The 19,565-nt window shown below is 43.2% G+C and overlaps 1 protein-coding gene across 7 annotated transcripts; it reads left to right on the top strand.

Moving 5' to 3' along the window:
• The first annotated feature begins 2 nt into the window (after positions 1-2).
• On the top strand, positions 3-16,001 carry LOC125721847 (piggyBac transposable element-derived protein 4-like). Of its 7 annotated transcripts, none has more exons than XM_048997990.1 (5): positions 3-66; positions 294-354; positions 4,257-4,583; positions 13,211-14,502; positions 14,581-16,001. In XM_048997990.1, exons 3-5 carry the CDS (start codon positions 4,271-4,273, stop codon positions 14,719-14,721), a joined length of 1,746 nt encoding a protein of 581 aa, XP_048853947.1. In that variant the 5' UTR covers positions 3-66; positions 294-354; positions 4,257-4,270; the 3' UTR covers positions 14,722-16,001. The 7 variants fall into 7 exon arrangements, 6 of the variants coding, with proteins under 6 accessions (XP_048853947.1, XP_048853944.1, XP_048853945.1 ...); XR_007385985.1 differs by lacking the exons at positions 294-354; positions 4,257-4,583 and adding an exon at positions 10,038-10,098 and having other exon boundaries at positions 37-66; positions 12,884-14,502; positions 14,581-14,784; positions 15,193-16,001; XM_048997987.1 differs by lacking the exons at positions 13,211-14,502; positions 14,581-16,001 and adding an exon at positions 5,963-6,142 and having other exon boundaries at positions 4,257-5,884.
• The last annotated feature ends 3,564 nt before the right edge of the window (positions 16,002-19,565 follow it).

Here is a 19,565-nt window from a genome sequence, read left to right as displayed (position 1 = left end):
TAAATAATTCGATTTAAAAGCGCCAATTCGGCCACGACGGTCTGTTTGCACTGATTTCTGTTTCAGGTGTTTGTGCCCCTTCTCTTTGTATATAATTTCATTTGTGCTTCCTAAATTGTTGTTCGTATAGTCTTACTGCTTCAAGTACTACATATAATAATCTTGAATAATCTTACTTTGAATTAAATGAACGAGCGCGTGTATAAAGCTGTTCTCTTTGGACCATGGACATTTTTGGCATTTATTTATCTGCTTACATCCTAATGATTCTGCTTGCATTGTTTTGCTTACAGGGAATCTCCACGTCCTGAATGAGAGCCTCTTACCATGTCTGCCTTTAAGTTAAATTTATAGGTAAGTCGGAACCATAATGATACTGCAGAACATAATAAAACAACAGGGATCCATCCAGTTTGGATACTTAATAATAGTTATAATAAAAGTAACTACGTACGGTACTGAACTTAGAGCTCTATGATGTGTTTTTTTATTTCCTCCAATTCAATTTTTTTGGAAATATTTTGATCTGCTTGGCATTTTAAGTTTTTATAAGCGGCAGAACCGAAAAAAAACAACCTTAAATGGGGTCTTCAAAGTATGACGCCTTGCGCTCGGTCGCTTGTCTTGAGTTTTGTCTCCTTAAAGACGCTTTTCGGCTCGGTAGCTTACAAAAAAAATAGTTCTGGGATATACGGGTCATTTGCGGGCGGGTTAGTTTAAATTTAAGCACATATAGCGAGCGCGGCATAGTTTTGCTCTTATTAATAGCGGTTCGATTAACGCTCCTGTTGGTTAAAAGCATCAGCTGAGTTCTGGTCGCGCGTTAACTGACCCCTACATCACTGGTTCCTACGCTGTAATGGCGCCACACAAGGCTGCGATGGCTTTATTGGTCATTACTGTAAACGCTGGAGCAACCTGGGAAGTGCACCGAGTTCCTGGGGTGACAGTGAGCTCGGAAGCACTACTGTTGTCCGCAGACGCGGATGGTTGTGGTCGGTGCCGGTGTATGCATACATCTGTGATATTCCGCCAGTCCAGAAGAGGGCAGTTTGCAACCAATACAAGCAATGTAGTGGAACGGCAAACTTCTTTATAACCAGGTTTAAAGTTGTTAGTTTCTGCTTGAGAGGTATGAAGGTAATATTACATATAACGGTATTTTGAAACCCCTTTGACAAAATTTGCCTGTAAAAATACAGCTGTCGAAAATTACATGATCTGATTTGTATAACCTACAGAACTAAACACATACTTTTTTGTATTTTAATGTAAAATGCGCAAAGCATCGCAAAAATGAAAATAAACGCTGGAAAATGTGTTCTACTATATTGCAAACAGCCTTAATGACAGCATCGAGGTAGGTTCCTTCCTGTACACCTGACTCATATTTAGCCAGACGTTCTGATGCAAATTTTCCAAAGTTGAATTTCTATCTGAACATGGCTAATGTAAAAACCAGACAAATATTATTGGTACACGCAAACAAATTGCTTTTGACATACTGAGTCGTATTGCTGCATGGCAAGAATGAGGTAGTTTGTGTGTGTGTATGTGTTAGAGAGTGCAGTGTCCAGCTGTGTATGTAACATTGTGTGTGTGTGTTAGTCAGTTCTGAGTAATTCAGCACTGAGACATTTTATCTGACCGTGGCTAATCTAAACTTTAAAAACTGCTACCAGTGCTGAATGATATTACAACTTGTGGCTGTGTATGTAACATTAATGTGTGTGTGTGTGTGTGTGTTCTGAGTAATTCAGCACGGAGACATTTTATCTGAACATGGCTAATCTAAACTTAGCGAACATTAGCATATCAAGAAAAACAAATCCTTGAAGCTTCATTATTTGTATTTTGAGAAACGCAAGTTTAAAAAGATTGTTTTTGAAGTACAAGACAGCAAAGCAATCTCCAAGGTAGTGGTGAACGTGAAAGCCTAGTTGCCTGCTGTTTGCATTTATAAAAACAAGTTTTTACACTGGTGATCAAAATCAGAAAATGGGTGACATTTGTAATTTGCGTAGTTGCTGTTAATCCAAATTCGCGGTTATCTATGAATTCAATATGAAAGTATGAAACGGCACATCATTGTAGGGCCTTAGGTAACGAACATGGTATTTTTGACTCTATTTGAACGTTTACTTATGCCCACAATTTGATAAGACCTAAAATATTAATGAGAGATGTATTGTGATGCCCAAACTCTATTATCTGTATAAATTCATCACATCCTTCTGTTTATTACATCCGGATAGCAAAGCACGTCACATGCTACTATCTTGGTAAATCATGGAAGTAGTAAGCTCTGACATGACAGTGAACGTCTCTATAGTACCGGAAAGCCACCGGGAAAAACTCTACCCCCCGTCGTCTGATGACCTAGTGATTGTTGTGCATGTGTCATATAATCGTATAGAATAGTTGTTAGGTTGGGTTATACTGCCATGGCTATGAAATCATCTCGCTCCAGACAAGATGCTGACCTGTTAAGATGTACATCATGGAAGCAAGTCATTCCCCAGTTGCACAGCTCAACAGCCAAACCATCCTTTTAAAAGAGGGAATATTGTGGATAAACAAGGTAAAAAGACTGGTGGTGTGGTGCTACCTTTTGCAGTTTAAAGTGCAACACATTTTTTTGTTTTGGTTCACGAATGATTTGGTTTTAGTTTTAGTTTGTGGTAATAAAACTGGTCCCAACAAGCTCAGCGTGCTTGAACACACACACTGGCACTCAGTCTGTGTGGAATGAGCCCAGATTTTAGCCTAAGATAAACCAATAGAAAGCGAGGAGAGTGTGCAGAGATGTCCGCCCCTGGCGGGCTCCATCTTAGGGATGTGATAAATTTTCACAGACCTGTGGCCTGCACTACAAAGCGGGGTTACTGGCTTATCGGGTTAACTTGTCGGATTTAAGGTACCACAGTTTAAATTGACTTCACATTCGTTCACTTACATTTTGCCCAGACTACATTAAATCCGACAAGTTACCCCGATAAGCCAGTAATCCCGCTTTGTAGTACAGGCCACTGTAGTGAACAACTGTGGGTGCTTTTCCACTGCACCAGGTACCTACTTCGAGAAATTATCAAAAGTACAGTACTTGAAAGGGTTGGTTTTCCACTGGTGTAAAAATTGGCACTGGTGCTGAATGACATCGCAATTTGGGGCGAGGTATTTTGTATTGAATTTGAAAAATAGCGTGTTTGTGTGTGTGTGTGTGATATTAATACCAACATTGCATGTTTTGCTAAAAAAATTTCTGCCGTAGGGAGAAACACAGCAAGTTTTGCAATTTTAATGATGGTTCATTTTCAGCATTATCTAGTACATGTTCGGTTTAAAGTTTCTCTGCTGCTTTTGAATGAGCGCTATATGCATTCACAGAGACACTTATCCTTGCTGTTTAAATAGCTCCTTTTTAACTTTACAAATAGCATAAAATTCATTACAACAGTCTCATTGTGATGTTTTTCCTGTACAGTGCTTGTCTAGTATATTATGCAAAAGTATTTTGTCATGTCATGCCATCCTGGTCTTGCATGTGTTCTTTCGATCAGATTGCAATATAAACTTGGGTAATATTGTGTTTCAGGGGTGGACTTTTTGCATAACCAATTGACAAAGGAAGTACCAAAAAATACCTCATTTTGGATTGGCACTTTAAGGGACTGGAACTTTTGGTACTGGTACTTGACTGGGAAAGGGAAAGTACTGTGCCAAAAGTGTGGCGGAAAAGCACCCTGTGATATCAGCTGATTGGCAAACTTAAAATGTACAAATAACCTTGGCCGTCTTCATTGGGTTTATGCCAGTGGGTCACATTCCTTTTTGTTTCTAGTTTCCATGTATACTGGTCGACCAGGCTGCTTTTCTTACCAGGGTATCAGTGTGCACTTATTTTACGTCGGAAGTCTGAAGAGACTGACGGAAGAGGTAGACACTAGAGATATGTGCAATTTACTAGCAGCCTTAGTGAAAACTGTAGGTGTCTGTAAATCCTACCTGTGTTCAGCTAGACCATTTAATTGCATGCAGATCATTTTGCTACTAGTCAGAATGCAACTACTGTATTGTAATGGATTGTCCTGCAGACGTTGCTCAAACATCATCTGCTTTCCTGTCCTCTCCAGCCTGTAATGCGAGAGCCTTTTACATTCCGAGAGTATCTTGTGTGCAAATTGGGAGAGAGCTGGTCAAGATAGATAAATGGCGATGCATTGCTTGGGTCACATCATTCTCATCTGCATTTTCAGAACCGGTAGCCAACATGGCCAAAAGAACTTCTGCACAACGGGACTTGGAGCCAGTATTGCAGGAGACCGAGTCGAGTAGTGAAAAGGACGATGAGGAGGCATCAGAATGGGAGTATAAAGAGGCGACTGAATCTGAGAGTGGTACAGCAGACAAACCCGATCTAAAGCGCAGACCTCTAAAATCTCCCAAGACTGTCAAGCAAGATGCCCCACAGCAACCTGAGCAGAGACCAGGAGAAATATTCATGTCCAGGAAGGGTCAGATTGAATGGTCATCATCTCCAAAGATTGCACAACCTCGCTCTCCCACAAAATTAAAGATGATGCCTGGGCCCACAAGGATGGCGGTGAGCCGTGTCCATGACATAAGATCAGCATTCGAACTTTTTTTGCCAGACTCCATTCAGAAAATCGTTCGGAAAATGACCAACATTGAGGGAAAACGTATTTTCCGTAAACAATGGAAAGAGGTAGATGACACAGAGATGCTTGCCTACTATGGGATCCTTATCCTCGCAGGTGTCTACAAATCAAGAGGAGAGTCAGCTGGCAGTCTGTGGGATAGTGAGAAAGGAATACCTTTTTTCAAAGCAGTAATGTCATTGGGCAGCTTCTCTATGTTCTCAAGAGCCATCAGATTTGATGAGTGGGCAACAAGACGTGAGAGACGGCAGAAGGACAAGTTGGCAGAAATACGAACTGTGTGGGACAAGTGGGTGAAACGACTTCCACTTATGTACAATCCAGGATCCAGTGTGACTGTGGATGAGCGCCTTATTGGATTTAAAGGCCGGTGCCCGTTCAGGCAGTATATGCCGTCCAAACCAGCAAAGTACGGCATAAAAATCTGGGCTGCATGTGATGCTGCTTCCGCCTATGCATGGAACATGCAAATCTACACAGGGAAGGTAAAGGGTGGAATCTCGGAGAAAAACCAGGGAACGCGGGTGGTGCTCGACATGACACAGGGCCTCAGCGGCCATAACATCACGTGTGACAATTTTTTCACATCATATAACCTGGGACAAGAACTCCTCAAGCGCAACATGACTATGGTTGGCACAGTCAGACACAACAAGCCAGAGCTGCCGCCTGAGCTTTTGACTGTGAAGGACAGGGAAGTGACATCCTCGCAGTTTGCATTTACAGCCAATACTACTCTGGTGTCATACGTACCACGAAAGGGCGAAAATGTGATGCTGATGAGTACACTGCATCGAGAGGGACAGATCAGTGACCGAAAACATAAGAAACCAGAGATCATTTTGCAATATAATGCCACAAAAGGAGGGGTAGACTATTTAGACATGATCACTGCCCGTTATAGCTGCAAGCGGAACACTTTGCGGTGGCCCCTTGTGGTGTTTTTTAACATGCTGGATATATCTGCATACAATGCTTTCGTGATCTGGCTGACAGTAGACCCATACTGGGAAAAAAGTAGACTCCGTGTAAGACGGAGACTGTTTCTAGAAGAGCTGGGAAAGGCACTTGTGTTCCCTCACATCCAAAGAAGAGAGAGAATTCCAAGGTCACCAGCAGCTGCTTTGATTGCAATAAAGATTCAAGAGGCGGCCGGTGAGGGTCCACATGCACGACGCAAACTTCAGTTGCCTCCAGTGCCTACGGTAAGTGTGTGATGTTTATGAACAGATGTATAGGCATTCTAGGAAGATTCATGAACTAATAATACATTGTCGTTGTAGTGTGCAGCAGCTGGTGGAAAGAGGGGACGTTGCAAGTATTGTCCCTCTTCAAAAGATGTGAAGACGCGGTTCTTGTGCATCACCTGCGACAAATTTATTTGTCATAGGCACACAACGAAAATGTGCTTTGAATGTTTGTAGTGTGGGAGTAGATGAATAAATCTTTATTTTGTTACTCTTTTTGCTTGTAACGGCTAGAGTGCTAACAATTGAACAGAGGGCTCAAATAAAAATTCTGAGCGAAGGAGGGTTCTCTCATTGTCAAATAGCCAGAGTTTTAAATGTCTCTAAGCATGCAGTGACCTACTGTTTACAGTGAAAAACAACAGCGACCGAAATGGTCTGGGGGCAAGGAAAGTGACATCGAAGGCCGAACATGAACACTTAGTTGTGACGTGCAAAACAAATCAGAAGATGACTGCAGAGGTCTGAGGGCCGCGATTAATGTGAACAGAGGGGAGCCAGTGTCTGCATAACACAGTCAAGCGAAGACTGGGAGCAGCTGGACCGCATGGTCGAGTCACTGCCAGAAAAGCTTTTCTTTGTAAGAAACGGAGGCTGCTATTGGCTAAACGACACACACACTGGAGTATTCAGGACTGGGATCAGGTCTTATGGACAGGCGACAGTCCAGGCTTGGGATGAGCGGGACCAGCAAGTTCAAAGTGAGTGTCTACAAATGAGAGAAAAACCTGTTGCATGCTTGAAAGGGTGCTGGGAGGGTTTTGGACTAAAGGTATTTCCAAAAACTGCTGGAAAGGAAGCTGCGCATCTGTGCTGCTGTGATGAAGACAAGGGGTGGCTATTCATTAAATCACTCTTCCAATGTACGGTAAATTGTTACATCACACTTCAAAACCAGTTACATTTGTTTTAAGTATTTAAAAACTTTTGGCCTGTAATGTGTCTAATTGGTGAATTCTCTCCTGCCTCTTCACCGTCTTAGCTACTGTGGGGTGAGCGTACTGGCATAGAATGGCTACGATCACATGATCCAGGAGGGTGGGCCGTGGTGGTGAAGTAGCTCTATTTGGTTCTGTAAAGCACTTTGAGCGCCTTGAAATGCACCATATAAATGTAACATACATTCATTCACGTCACGAATGCCGAAATGATAATCTAGAGACGGGGAAGCCCCAGACTCCAAATGTAAGAATACCTTCAGTAGTTCTGAAGTGGAGGTGCTGTTGTAGGAAGTGAACAGCAAAGGAGCCGTCGTATTTAGTATTGTCAGTAGTGGATATAAAAAAAAATTGTTTGATCTCAAATCTGAGGCCAAGAAAATTATTGCCAAACACAGAAGGGAGACACTGACCACTGGAGGGGGACAGACTTGCCCAGAGGTGTCGCTGTACAGTACTGGAAAGACCACACTCTCCAGTGTGCCATCAGCTGAGCATTTGGACATAGAGCTGGTTTATGTCATAGGCCTGGGATAGGTGACCCTGAAAGAGTTCTGGTTTATGTATAGTGGTGATCCTGGTGACAAGTGCCAATGTTTATGTATCCAGTGTATGGTGATGGCAGATTCATCAATTAAAGTTGCAAATATTCTGAATTTTCCATGCACATACTTCAGGTTACTTCATGAGCAGTCTTTTTTTCATAAGGGGTTCAATTTTCTATTTATGGGCTGCTACATCACCTTTACAACTGCATACATGTTTGTCATATTTCACAAACGTGCGGAACGAGTCCTTCTCTTCATTAGCCTACGTCTTTATTTTATTTGGCTCTCCAATCTTGACGAATCATCTTCTGTCTTCTGCAGAAATAGATGAATGCATGCCGCACTTGTCACCATTTAACAGCATCTTCACCATTAGTACACCAAATGGGCTAAGCCCGTGTGCCTGTAATCACAAGGTCGCCAGTTCAAACCCAGCCTCAGCACGTCTGTGGGTCCTTAACCCCCAGCTCCCTGGGCACCCCGATAGGTGGCTGCCCTTCGCGGACAGCTTGCTCTACAAGAGGAAGTTGAGGGAAGCATAAAGAATTTCCCCATGGGGACAATAAAGGATCGATTATTATGTGGCCAGTGGTGGCTTGATGGTTAGGGAAGCGCACTTGTAATTGAAAAATTGCAGGTTGGAATCCCTGACCAGCAAGGCACCACTGACGTACCCTGAGCAAGGTACCGCCCCCTAAGCACTGCTCCCCGGGTGCTGAATTAGCTGCCCCCAACTATGTCATGAAAATGACATATGGGTTAACACATATGTGACACATTTCGTTGTTGCACACTGTGTGCTGTGGTGTGTTAACAATGACCACTAATGATCACTTAATTCTATTCTAATTCCACAAAGCATAACACCAATATGCACCAGGTTTTCTATCCTGCCTGGTCTCTGATGAATCTTACCTGATCTCAGGCAGATAGTGAATCATCAGGTAGGATAGGAAACGTGCTGGACACCAGCACTCCAGGATCGAGGTTGCCTAGATGTAGGCCATCTCCTGTCTCAGAATCAGAAGGTAAGTTGATTTTGCAGAATTAATGCAATTTGATGGTTCACTTTATGTAAAAGCTGTCTTTATGTAAAAGACATATTTAACATGTAAACTCCAGTGCGAAAAATCAAAAGGTGTCTGATTATTTTTGGGAATAGATTTTCAAAATGGGGGGCGGCATGGTGGTGCAGTGGTTAGCACTGTCGCCTCACACCTCTGGGACCTGGGTTCGAGTCTCCGCCTGGGTCACATGTGCGTGGAGTTTGCATGTTCTCCCCATGTCGTCGTGGGGTTTCCTCCGGGTACTCCGGTTTCCCCCCACAGTCCAAAAACATGCTGAGGCTAATTGGAGTTGCTAAATTACCCATAGGTGTGCATGTGTGAGTGAATGGTGTGTGAGTGTGCCCTGCGATGGGCTGGCCCCCCATCCTGGGTTGTTCCCTGCCTCGTACCCATTGTTTCTGGGGTAGGCTCCGGACCCCAGTAGGATAAGCGGTTTGGAAAATGGATGGATGGATGGATTTTCAAAATGTCCATGTGTTGAAAAAGTGTTTAAAAGGTAATAGCATTTTACATTAACTGCACCTTAATGATGCATTTATAATGTATGCAAAACATACAGTTAACCTTCATAATGTACTTAAGGAACATTCATTAGCATCATGTAACTATCCCTTAACATCCTATCAGCTTTAATATACATCAACTACTCCCCAACAGGATCTTAGGGACATACAAACCCCTCCACCACCATAAGGTTCACATAATTGATATGAGTTGCATTTTAGTGTTTATTTATTTTAGAAGACCACACTGGTTCGTAAAACAATAAAAAAACATTTAAAATATTACAAATAATGAAAAATATTTTTGTAATTTAAATCCTATAATATTAAAGAACTCGTACAACTATAGAATCGTAAACCCAATAACCAACTATTTTGCACAAACGTGTCAGCCCTCAAATGTGTGTCAGTGTGCATAGATTTCTAAGAACAAATCCCAAATAAGGAAACATTTTCGAATGACAGAATTTTCGTGAGAACTGCGTAAGTAGGCTCCAAAGAACAACTTTTTTTAAGAATGGTTGGTGAATGAGTCCTATTGTTCTCTTTTGAAAGCGCGCGCTTTCAAAGGTCAAAATTATTTTTTATTACTTAATAAAAAAAATAAAACATGCGTATAATTTCTGATTTTCAAAATGAAATAACACAAAACAAAGAAACACGACTGTTAATATCCGGTCGTTTATCAAAGTTCGAATAAAGTACATAAGAAAAATAAAAGAACAGGATGTTGATGGCAGGGATCTACTTCCGGGGTAAATAATTCGACTTAAAAGCGCCAATTCGGCAGCGACGGTCTGTTTGCACTGATTTCTGTTTCAGGTGTGAGCGCTCCTTCTCTTTTGTATGTAATTTAATTTGTTCTTCCTAATTTTTTTTTCGTACAGTCTTACTGCTTCACGTACCACTTATATTATTCTTGAATAATCTTACTTTACTTTGAATTAAATGAATGAGCGCGTGTATAAAGCTGTTCTCTTTGGACCATGGACATTTTTGGCATTTATTTATCTGCTTACATCCTAATGATTCTGCTTGCATTGTTTTGCTTACAGGGAATCTCCACGTCCTGAATGAGAGCATTTTCCTATGTCTGCCTTTAAGTTAAATTTATAGGTAAGTCGGAACCATAATGATATTGCAGAACATAATGAAAACAACAGGGATCCATCCAGCTTTGTCCTTTAATAATACAATTATAATGAAAGTAGCTACATACGGTACTTGACTTAGAGCTCTATGATGTGTTTTATTTTTTTCCCTCGAATTCCGTTTTCTCTGTATTTTGATCTGCTTGGGATTTTAAGTTTTTATAAGCGGCAGAACCAAAAAAAACAACCTTAAATAGGGTTTTCAAAGTATGACGTCTTGCGCTCGGTCGCTTATCTTGAGTTTTGTCTCCTTAAAGGCGCTTTTCGGTTCGGTAGCTTACAAAAAACTTAGTTCTGGGATATTTGTGTCATTTGCGGGCGGGTTAGTTTAAATTTAAGCACATAAACTATGCCCCGCTCGCTATTTCTTTTATTAATAGCGGTTCGAGTCACGCTACTGTTGGTTAAAAGCATCTACCGAGTTCTGGTCGCGCGTTAACTGACCCCTACATCACTGGTTCCTATGCTGTAATGGCGCCATACAAAGCTGCAATGGCCGAATTGGTCATTATTGTAAACGCTGGAGCCACCTGGGAAGTGCACCGAGTTCCTGCAATGGCCATGAGCTCGGAAGCACTACTGTTGTCCGCAGACGCGGATGGTCGTGGTCGGTGCCGGTGCATGCATACATCTGTGATATTGCACTAGTCCAGAAGAGGGCAGTTTGCAAGCAATGTAGTGGAACGGCAAACCTTTTTATGACCAGGTTTAAAGTTGTTAGTTTCTGCTTGAGAGGTATGAAGGTAATATGACATATAACGGTATTTTGAAATTCCTATGACAATTTTAGTCTGTAAAAACACAACTGTCGAAAATTACATGATTTGATTTGTATAATCTACCGATCTAAAAACACATACTTTTTCTGCATTTTAATGTAAAATGTGTGAAACATCACAAAAATGAAGATAAACCCTGGAAAATGTGTTCTACTATATTGCAAACAGCCTGAATGACAGCATCGAGGTAGGTTATCTTTCTTCTGCACTTGACTCGTATTTAGCCAAATGTTCTGAAACAATTTTTCCAACGGTGAATTACTATCTGAACATGGCTAATGTGAACACCAGGTAAACGTTATTCGTACATACAAACTGACATACTGAGTCGTATTGCTGTATGGTGAGAATGAGGTAGTGTGTGTGTGTGTGTGTGTGTGTGTGTGTGTGTGTGTGTGTGTGTGTGTGTGTGTGTGTGTGTGTGTGTGTGTGTGTGTGTGTGTGTGTGTGTGTGTGTGTGTGTGTGTGTGTGTGTTAGTCCTGAGTAATTCAGCACTCAGACATTTTATCTGAACGTGGCTAATCTAAACTTTAAAAACTGCTACCAGTGCTGAATGATATTACAACTTGGGGCGCGGTATTTTGTATTGAATTTGAAAAATGGCTATAATATGTGACCCGTCGCCACGAAATGAGTCTTAAGTCGCATCGGTAGAACTGCACCCATAAGACGCATTTCGTGGTGATGGGTCACATATATTATGTGTACAGTGTGTGATATCAGTACCAAAATTGCATGTTGTACTAAACATTTTTCTGTTACAGGGAGAAAAACACAGCAAGTTTTGCAATTTTAATGATGATTCATTTTCAGCATTATCTAGTACATGTTCGGTTTAAAGTTTCTCTGCTGCTTTTAAATGAGCGCTATATGCATTCACAGAGACACTTATCCTTATAATCCTTGCTGTTTAAATAGGTCCTGGATGGGTTTGCGAGAAATTTGTTGAACTCCTTTTTAATTTTACAAATAGCATAAAATTGATTACAACAGTCTCATTGTGATGTTTTCCTGTACAGGGCTTGTCTAATATATTATGCAAAAATATTTTGTCATGCCATCCTGATCTTGCATGTGTTCTTCCCACCAGATTCCAATTTAATGTCGGGTCTCTTCATTTCTCCACAGAGCCATTATTGCATTTATTTTGTTTTTCTTAGGATATGAACAAGAATAAACAGTTTGCAACTTTTTTTTCCAAGACGGCAATTTGTCCAATTTGATTAAATTGCAGTTGACCAGAACGACCAGATTTCAAATTACCAAGTTAAACTTGGGTAATATTGTGTTTCAGGGGTGGACTATTTGCATAACCAATTGACAAAGGAAGTACCAAAAAAATACCCCATTTTGGATTGGCACTTTAAGGGACTGGAACTTTTTTGGTACTGGTACTTGACTGGAAAAGGGAAAGTACTGTGCCAAAAGTGTGGCGGAAAAGCACCCTGTGATATCAGCTGATTGGCAAACTTAAAATGTACAAATAACCTTGGCCGTCTTCATTGGGTTTATGCCAGTGGGTCACATTCCTTTTTGTTTCTTGTTTCCATGTATTGTTTCCATGTATACTGGTCGACCAGGCTGCTTTTCTTACCAGGGTATCAGTGTGCACTTATTTTACGTCGGAAGTCTGAAGAGACTGACGGAAGAGGTAGACACTAGAGATATGTGCAATTTACTAGCCTTAGTGAAAACTGTAGGTGTCTGTAAATCCTACCTGTGTTCAGCTAGACCATTTAATTGCATGCAGATCATTTTGCTACTAGTCAGAATGCAACTACTGTATTGTAATGGATTGTCCTGCAGACGTTGCTCAAACAGCATCTGCTTTCCTGTCCTCTCCAGCCTGTAATGCGAGAGCCTTTTACATTCCGAGAATATCTTGTGTGCAAATTGGGAGAGAGCTGGTCAAGATAGATGAATGGCGATGCATTGCATGGGTCACATCATTCTCATCTGCACATTTTCAGAACCGGTAGCCAACATGGCCAAAAGAACTTCTGCACAACGGGACTTGGATCCAGTATTGGAGGAGACCGAGTCGAGTAGTGAAGAGGACGATGAGGAGGCATCAGAATGGGAGTATAAAGAGGCAACTGAATCTGAGAGTGATACAGCAGACAAACCCGATCTAAAGCGCAGACCTCGAAAATCTCCCAAGACTGTCGAGCAAGATGCCCCACAGCAACCTGAGCAGAGACCAGGAGAAATATTCATGTCCAGGAAGGGTCAGATTGAATGGTCATCATCTCCAAAGATTGCACAACCTCGCTCTCCCACAAAATTAAAGATGATACCTGGGCCCACAAGGATGGCGGTGAGCCGTGTCCATGATATAAGATCAGCATTCGAACTTTTTTTGCCAGACTCCATTCAGAAAATCGTTCGGAAAATGACCAACATTGAGGGAAAACGTATTTTCCGTAAACAATGGAAAGAGGTAGATGACACAGAGATGCTTGCCTACTATGGGATCCTTATCCTCGCAGGTGTCTTCAAATCAAGAGGAGAGTCAGCTAGCAGTCTGTGGGATGGTGAGAAAGGAATACCTTTTTTCAAAGCGGCAATGTCATTGGGCAGCTTCTCTATGTTCTCAAGAGCCATCAGATTTGATGAGTGGGCAACAAGACGTGAGAGACGGCAGAAGGACAAGTTGGCAGAAATACGAACTGTGTGGGACAAGTGGGTGAAACGACTTCCGCTTATGTACAATCCAGGACCCAATGTGACTGTGGATGAGCGCCTTATTGCATTTAAAGGCCGGTGCCCGTTCAGGCAGTATATGCCGTCCAAACCAGCAAAGTACGGCATAAAAATCTGGGCTGCATGTGATGCTGCTTCCGCCTATGGATGGAACATGCAAATCTACACAGGGAAGGTAAAGGGTGGAATCTCTGAGAAAAACCAGGGAATGCGGGTGGTGCTCGACATGACACAGGGCCTCAGCGGCCATAACATCACGTGTGACAATTTTTTCACATCATATAACCTGGGACAAGAACTCCTCAAGCGCAACATGACTATGGTTGGCACAGTCAGACACAACAAGCCAGAGCTGCCGCCTGAGCTTTTGACTGTGAAGGGCAGGGAAGTGACATCCTCGCAGTTTGCATTTACAGCCAATACTACTCTGGTGTCATACGTACCACGAAAGGGCAAAAATGTGATGCTGATGAGTACACTGCATCGAGAGGGACAGATCAGTGACCGAAAACACAAGAAACCAGAGATCATTTTGCAATATAATGCCAGAAAAGGAGGGGTAGACACTTTAAACATGGTCACTGCCCATTATAGCTGCAGGCGGAAGACTTCGCGGTGGCCCCTTGTGGTGTTTTTTGACATGCTGGATGTATCTGCATACAATGCTTTCGTGATCTGGTTGGCAGTAGACCCATACTGGGAAAAAAGTAGATGCGGCAAAAGACGGAGACTGTTTCTAGAAGAGCTGGGAAAGGCACTTGTGTTCCCTCACATCCAAAGAAGACAGAATCTTCCAAGGTCACCAGCAGCTGCTTTGATTGCAAGAAAGATACAAGAGGCGGCCGGTGAGGGTCCACATGCAGGATCCAAACTGCAGTTGCCTACGGTAAGTGTGTGACGTTTATGAACAGATGTATAGGCATTCTAGGAAGATTCATGAACTAATAATACATTATCATTGTAGGGTGTAGCAGCTGGTGGACAGAGGAAACGCTGCAAGGATTGTCCCCCTTCAAAAGATTTGAAGACGCGTTTCATGTGCATCACCTGCGACAAATTTATTTGTCTTACGCACGCAGCGAAAATGTGCAAAGATTGTGTGTAGTGTGGGAGTAGATGAAATATGAACATCAATTAGGAGCCAAAACATTGACCTCCCCCATGTGAAGTGAGTAACGTCGACTCTTGTAAATATAGTGCACGTCCAACATATTATAAGGCTAGGTGATGCTCCACTTTTCCACTTACGATTTCGTGCTATGGACGGTGGTGCGCACTGAAGCGTCTGTTCATGCTACACTTGTTGGTGGATGCAACGGTCCTGGTCAGGTGATATTCCACTAGACCAGCTGAGGGCGGATTGCAACAACCACAAATAATGTGGTGAAAAGGATAAATTTATGAACTAGTTTGTATAGACTTGGGTGGTATTTGGGCGACGTGGCATACTGTGGTATTTTTATAGTGAAATCCTTATTACAAAATAAGTGCCCCCCCCCCCCCCACTCCACCGTGCATTTTATCACCAAGATATGAAATTGACGCCGTACTCTTAATTTACTTACTTTTTTTTTAGAAATGGTATGCTGCTGTAAAAATTAGATGCTGGGTATGTGGAGGTATCCGTACAACTCCAGTGCTGCTTCTATGACCTCTACTATGTAAAAGTTACTGCTGCCATCTGCTGGAAATACTTGGTCAATGATCTTGAACATGTGCAGTTGATGTCCATGGATGTGCATGATCTCCACTGGACAAAAAAATACCCCCAGGCTACATTTACACCATCCACCGCTCTCCGCTGCAACCCCCGTTGGCGAGATTTACATCACCTCACCCTGCGCGAGCCCGAAGTGAGGTGTGAATTATCGTTCAGATGTTAAGGTAATATTCAATACTTGTAGGCTACATGATACGTGCACAGGAAATGGGCAGGAGGTAAAGATCTGAGTGACTGGCAGGGGCCAAATCATTCAGATGACCGGGTCAGAGCATCTCTGAAACCGCAAGGCTTGTGAGGTGCTGACGGTCAGCCGTGATCAATATGTACCGACGATGGTCTGATGGGGGGGGGAACCATGAACCACTGACAGGATAAGCTAGATGTGAATGAAGGCTGTCCTGTGTGGTGGTCATCTCATGTGATGTCATGACATACGGTGTCCTGAGCCCTGCTGCTTATGCAGCTACATCACCAGCGGGTCCCGTTCAGTGGTGGTGAAGAAATCGTTAATGATGCCACAGCATCGTGTTCTGTCGTAACCTGCCATGGCAGACAAATATGCAAAGTTTCAGGGCATAATTGATTTTGACCAAAAAAAATGCAACCTTGCAAAGTGTGGTGCTGTGGTTCTTTTTGTCTATGATTAAAAACCATTTATCCAGCATTGCTTCCGAATTATTTCTTTTAGGTGAATTTAGTCTGTGTTGCTAATTGCTGTTAATGACCAATTATTGTATCCGAACTAATTCTTTAGGAATGGAATGTCACCTCTCTGGCAGGGAAGGAGCCTGAGCTGGTGCGCGAGGTTGTCAGATTCCAACTAGATATAGTCGGACTCTCCTCCACGCATGGCTTAGGCTCTGGAGCTAGTCTCCTGGAGGGGAGTTGGACCCTCTTCCACTCTGGAGTTGCTCATGGGGAGAGGTGCCGAGCAGGGGTGGGCATACTTATTGCCCTCTGGCTGGGCGCCTGTATATTGGGGTTTACCGCGGTGGATGAGAGGGTAGCCTCCCTTTGTCATTGGAAGGTGGGGGGTGAGTGGGGGGGGGGTTCTGACTGCGCTTATGTCCATAATAGCAGGGGTGGCGGTCCCCCTCTTCAAGACGGGGGACTGGAGGGTATGTTCCATCTATAAGGGGACCACACTCCTCAACCTCCCAGGTAAGGTTTATTCGGCGGTCCTGGAGCCTCATGTATAAATGGTGCGCACGTCCGTTTCCACGCTCACGTCGAGATGTATAAAAACGAAGCTTGGCGTGCCGCTACGCACATTCTCACGGCAGCTCCACACGTGGCATATGCACGTTTCTGCTCAGTTTTGTGAACGGACGGCTCCCAGTGGTAAATCATTGCTACCGTGGTTTCCCTTTTTAAACTCAATCATGACGCTGACTTTATCCAATACACCGACATTAATTGTATGTTGTTTACAAATATACAGCAGCTGAAATTTATTAAATTTGTAACTATAAAACGGTGCAGAAAATGACCGAACTATTACAACTGCCATGCCAGCGTTATTGGAAGACGTAGCTTTAGGAAGAATTAGAAGAGGGCGCGTATTCAGGGATCATAGTGATTTAGTCAACACCAAGTCGCCCCATGCCAGCTGTATGGGACGGCATAATCAGCTTGTCACCCAGATATATAAAATTTTCTTACACTGTGGTTGAACAAGCAGACATTAAAACGCAATTTGCAGTGATGTTCGGTCTTCCCAATGTAATCGGAGCCATCGACTGCACTCACATTGCTTATGTAGATAGAAAGCACTTTCACTCAAATTATGTGCAATTCGAACATGCGTCTCATTAATGCATGGGCAACGTGTCCCCCTCACGTTTCATAATTATTCGTTTGGATCACCCCACATTTCACATAAAATATTAGTTTTATGCCAGGGTATCCTCCCCACGTTCAAAATGCTTCTAACACCCCTGCATTAATGTTGTGCCTAGATGGCCTGGCTCAACCTATGATTTGATCATTCTCAGAAACAGTGATGGAAACAAGTTTAAAAATGGGGTGGTACGTGATGGCAGGCTGATCGGTAAGACGATTTTTCCCATTTTATAATTTGGTCCAGTATTGTAAGTTTTGTTTGATTTAACCATTTGACGGTTCCTTAGGGGACAATAGGTGCCCATTTAAGTCGCGACTTCTCACGCTGCTTGCAAACCCCTTGAGTGAATAGGAGCAATGTTATAATGATGCCCCCCTTTGTCGGGCTCGGGCGGTGGCAGAGCGCATTATAGGGTAGCTTGAAGGCCGCTGACACTGCTTGGACAAAACCGGTGGGGTGCTACTATACAGTCCACAACAAGTGTCGCATTGTACACGCATGTAGCGTGCTGCATAATCTAGCACAAAATCGTGGTTTGCCGGTATCTGAAGAGTTTAGGCAAGATGAACCTGAGCTCCCACCAGCACCACCACCACAACCACGACAATTCAAGGGCCCTTGGCAGCCAAACACCCTCCCTATAGGGTCAGGGGCCCTTGTAGGCAGAGGATCAAAGAATGTAGGCCCTCTAAAATAGACAAACGAAAATACATTGTTGATAAGCGTTGCAAATTGTTTTGGGCTAGGGGCCCCCCGGGCCCCCTGCACCCCAAGGGCCCCTGGGCAGCAGCCCCGCTGGCCTGGTCCGTAATCCGTCTCTGCCCTGGAGAGGAGGGTCTGCCGGGTTGTCGAACCTCTGATTCACGAGGAGCAGTGTGGTTTTCGCCCTGGCCGTGGAACAGTGGACCAGCTCTATACTCTCCACAGGGTCCTGGAGGGTGCATGGGAGTATGCCCAACCAGTCTGCCTGTGCTTTGTGGACTTGCAGATGGCATTCAACCGTGTCCCTCAAGGAGTGCTCTGGGATTGTGGGATGCCAGGCTTCCTTATAAGGACTGTTTGGTCCCTATACAACAGGTGTCAGAGCTAGGTCTGCATTGTCGGCAGTAAGTCGGACTCGTTCCTGGTGAGGGTTTGAAAGTCCCTTTTCAAAAGATGCCCAGGGATCTTTTAGGACCTCACAGAGTCAGGATGGTAGTTTTCTATTTCATCTGAAGGATGCTAACATTTTTATAGCACAGTTTTCCCATCACTGCCTCGAGGCATTGGGATCCACACGGACCACAAGTTAAACTCTCCAACACCTTTTCTAGTAGCAGCACAGCTTCTCTATTTGGTCTCCCATCCAAGAACCGACCAGACCTAAACTTGCTTAGCTCCATTTTAATTCAATTTATTTTATATAGCGCCTTTCAAGACAGAGTCACCCGACGGTGCTTTGAATGGGTGTGTTGTGATCCATCTATCCATTTTCCAAACCGCTTATCCTATTGGGTTGCGGGGGAGTCCGGAGCCTATCCCGCAAGCAATGGGCACGAGGCAGGGAACAACCCAGGATGGGGGGCCAGCCCATCGCAGGGCACACTCACACCCCATTCACTCACACATGCACACCTATGGGCAATTTAGCAACTCCAATTAGCCTCAGCATGTCTTTGGACTGTGGGGGGAAACCGGAGTACATGGAGGAAACCCCACGAGGACATGGGGAGAACATGCAAACTCCATACACATGTGACTCAGGCGGAGACTCGAACCCGGGTCCCAGAGGTGTGAGGCAACAGTGCTAACCACTGCACCACCATGCCGCCCCTGTGTTATGATCCATTACAACATAATTAGCAGAGAACAATACAAAAACAAGGAACAGTATTTTAATCAGTGGATATAAAATAACACAAAAAAGATGCATAGGATGCTATTGTTCATTTAACGCTGTATCCAGAGAAATATATACTTCAAGAGGAGTCTTTTTTTTTATAAGGGGTTAAATTTGATATTCCTAGCTTGCTACATCACCTTTACAAGTGCATGCACGTTTGTCATATTTTGCAATATGTATAATGTGTGGGACAAGTCCTTCTCTTCATTAGCCTACATTTTATTTTATTTGGCTCTCCTAACTTAATGAATCTGACAAATCAATTGTATGATTATAATGTTTGTTATTAATGTATATTAAACCTGTTAAGATATGTTAGGATGTTAACGTGTACCTACATGCTGCTTATGGATGTTCTATGGTTGCATTATAAAAGCATTATGAAGGTGCAGTTCATTTAACATGTCACCAAATATTATGCACTGACACTAGCTTGAGTTTGTAAAGTGATGTGTTTTTTTGAGATTAACTGTAAGTTATTGTCATGCCCGGCTCGTACGA

Source organism: Brienomyrus brachyistius, unplaced genomic scaffold (genome assembly GCF_023856365.1).
Source record: "Brienomyrus brachyistius isolate T26 unplaced genomic scaffold, BBRACH_0.4 scaffold35, whole genome shotgun sequence".
Lineage (NCBI taxonomy): Eukaryota > Metazoa > Chordata > Actinopteri > Osteoglossiformes > Mormyridae > Brienomyrus > Brienomyrus brachyistius.
This window is presented reverse-complemented; position numbering and strand designations above follow the sequence as displayed.

Bases quoted from the DNA above. Each gene is read 5' to 3' on its own strand.
- LOC125721847 (XM_048997987.1), top strand. From the start codon at position 4,271: ATGGCCAAAAGAACTTCTGCACAACGGGACTTGGAGCCAGTATTGCAG. The intron at 5,885-5,962 runs GTAAGTGTGTGA...TTGTCGTTGTAG, and splicing joins AGTTGCCTCCAGTGCCTACG to TGTGCAGCAGCTGGTGGAAA.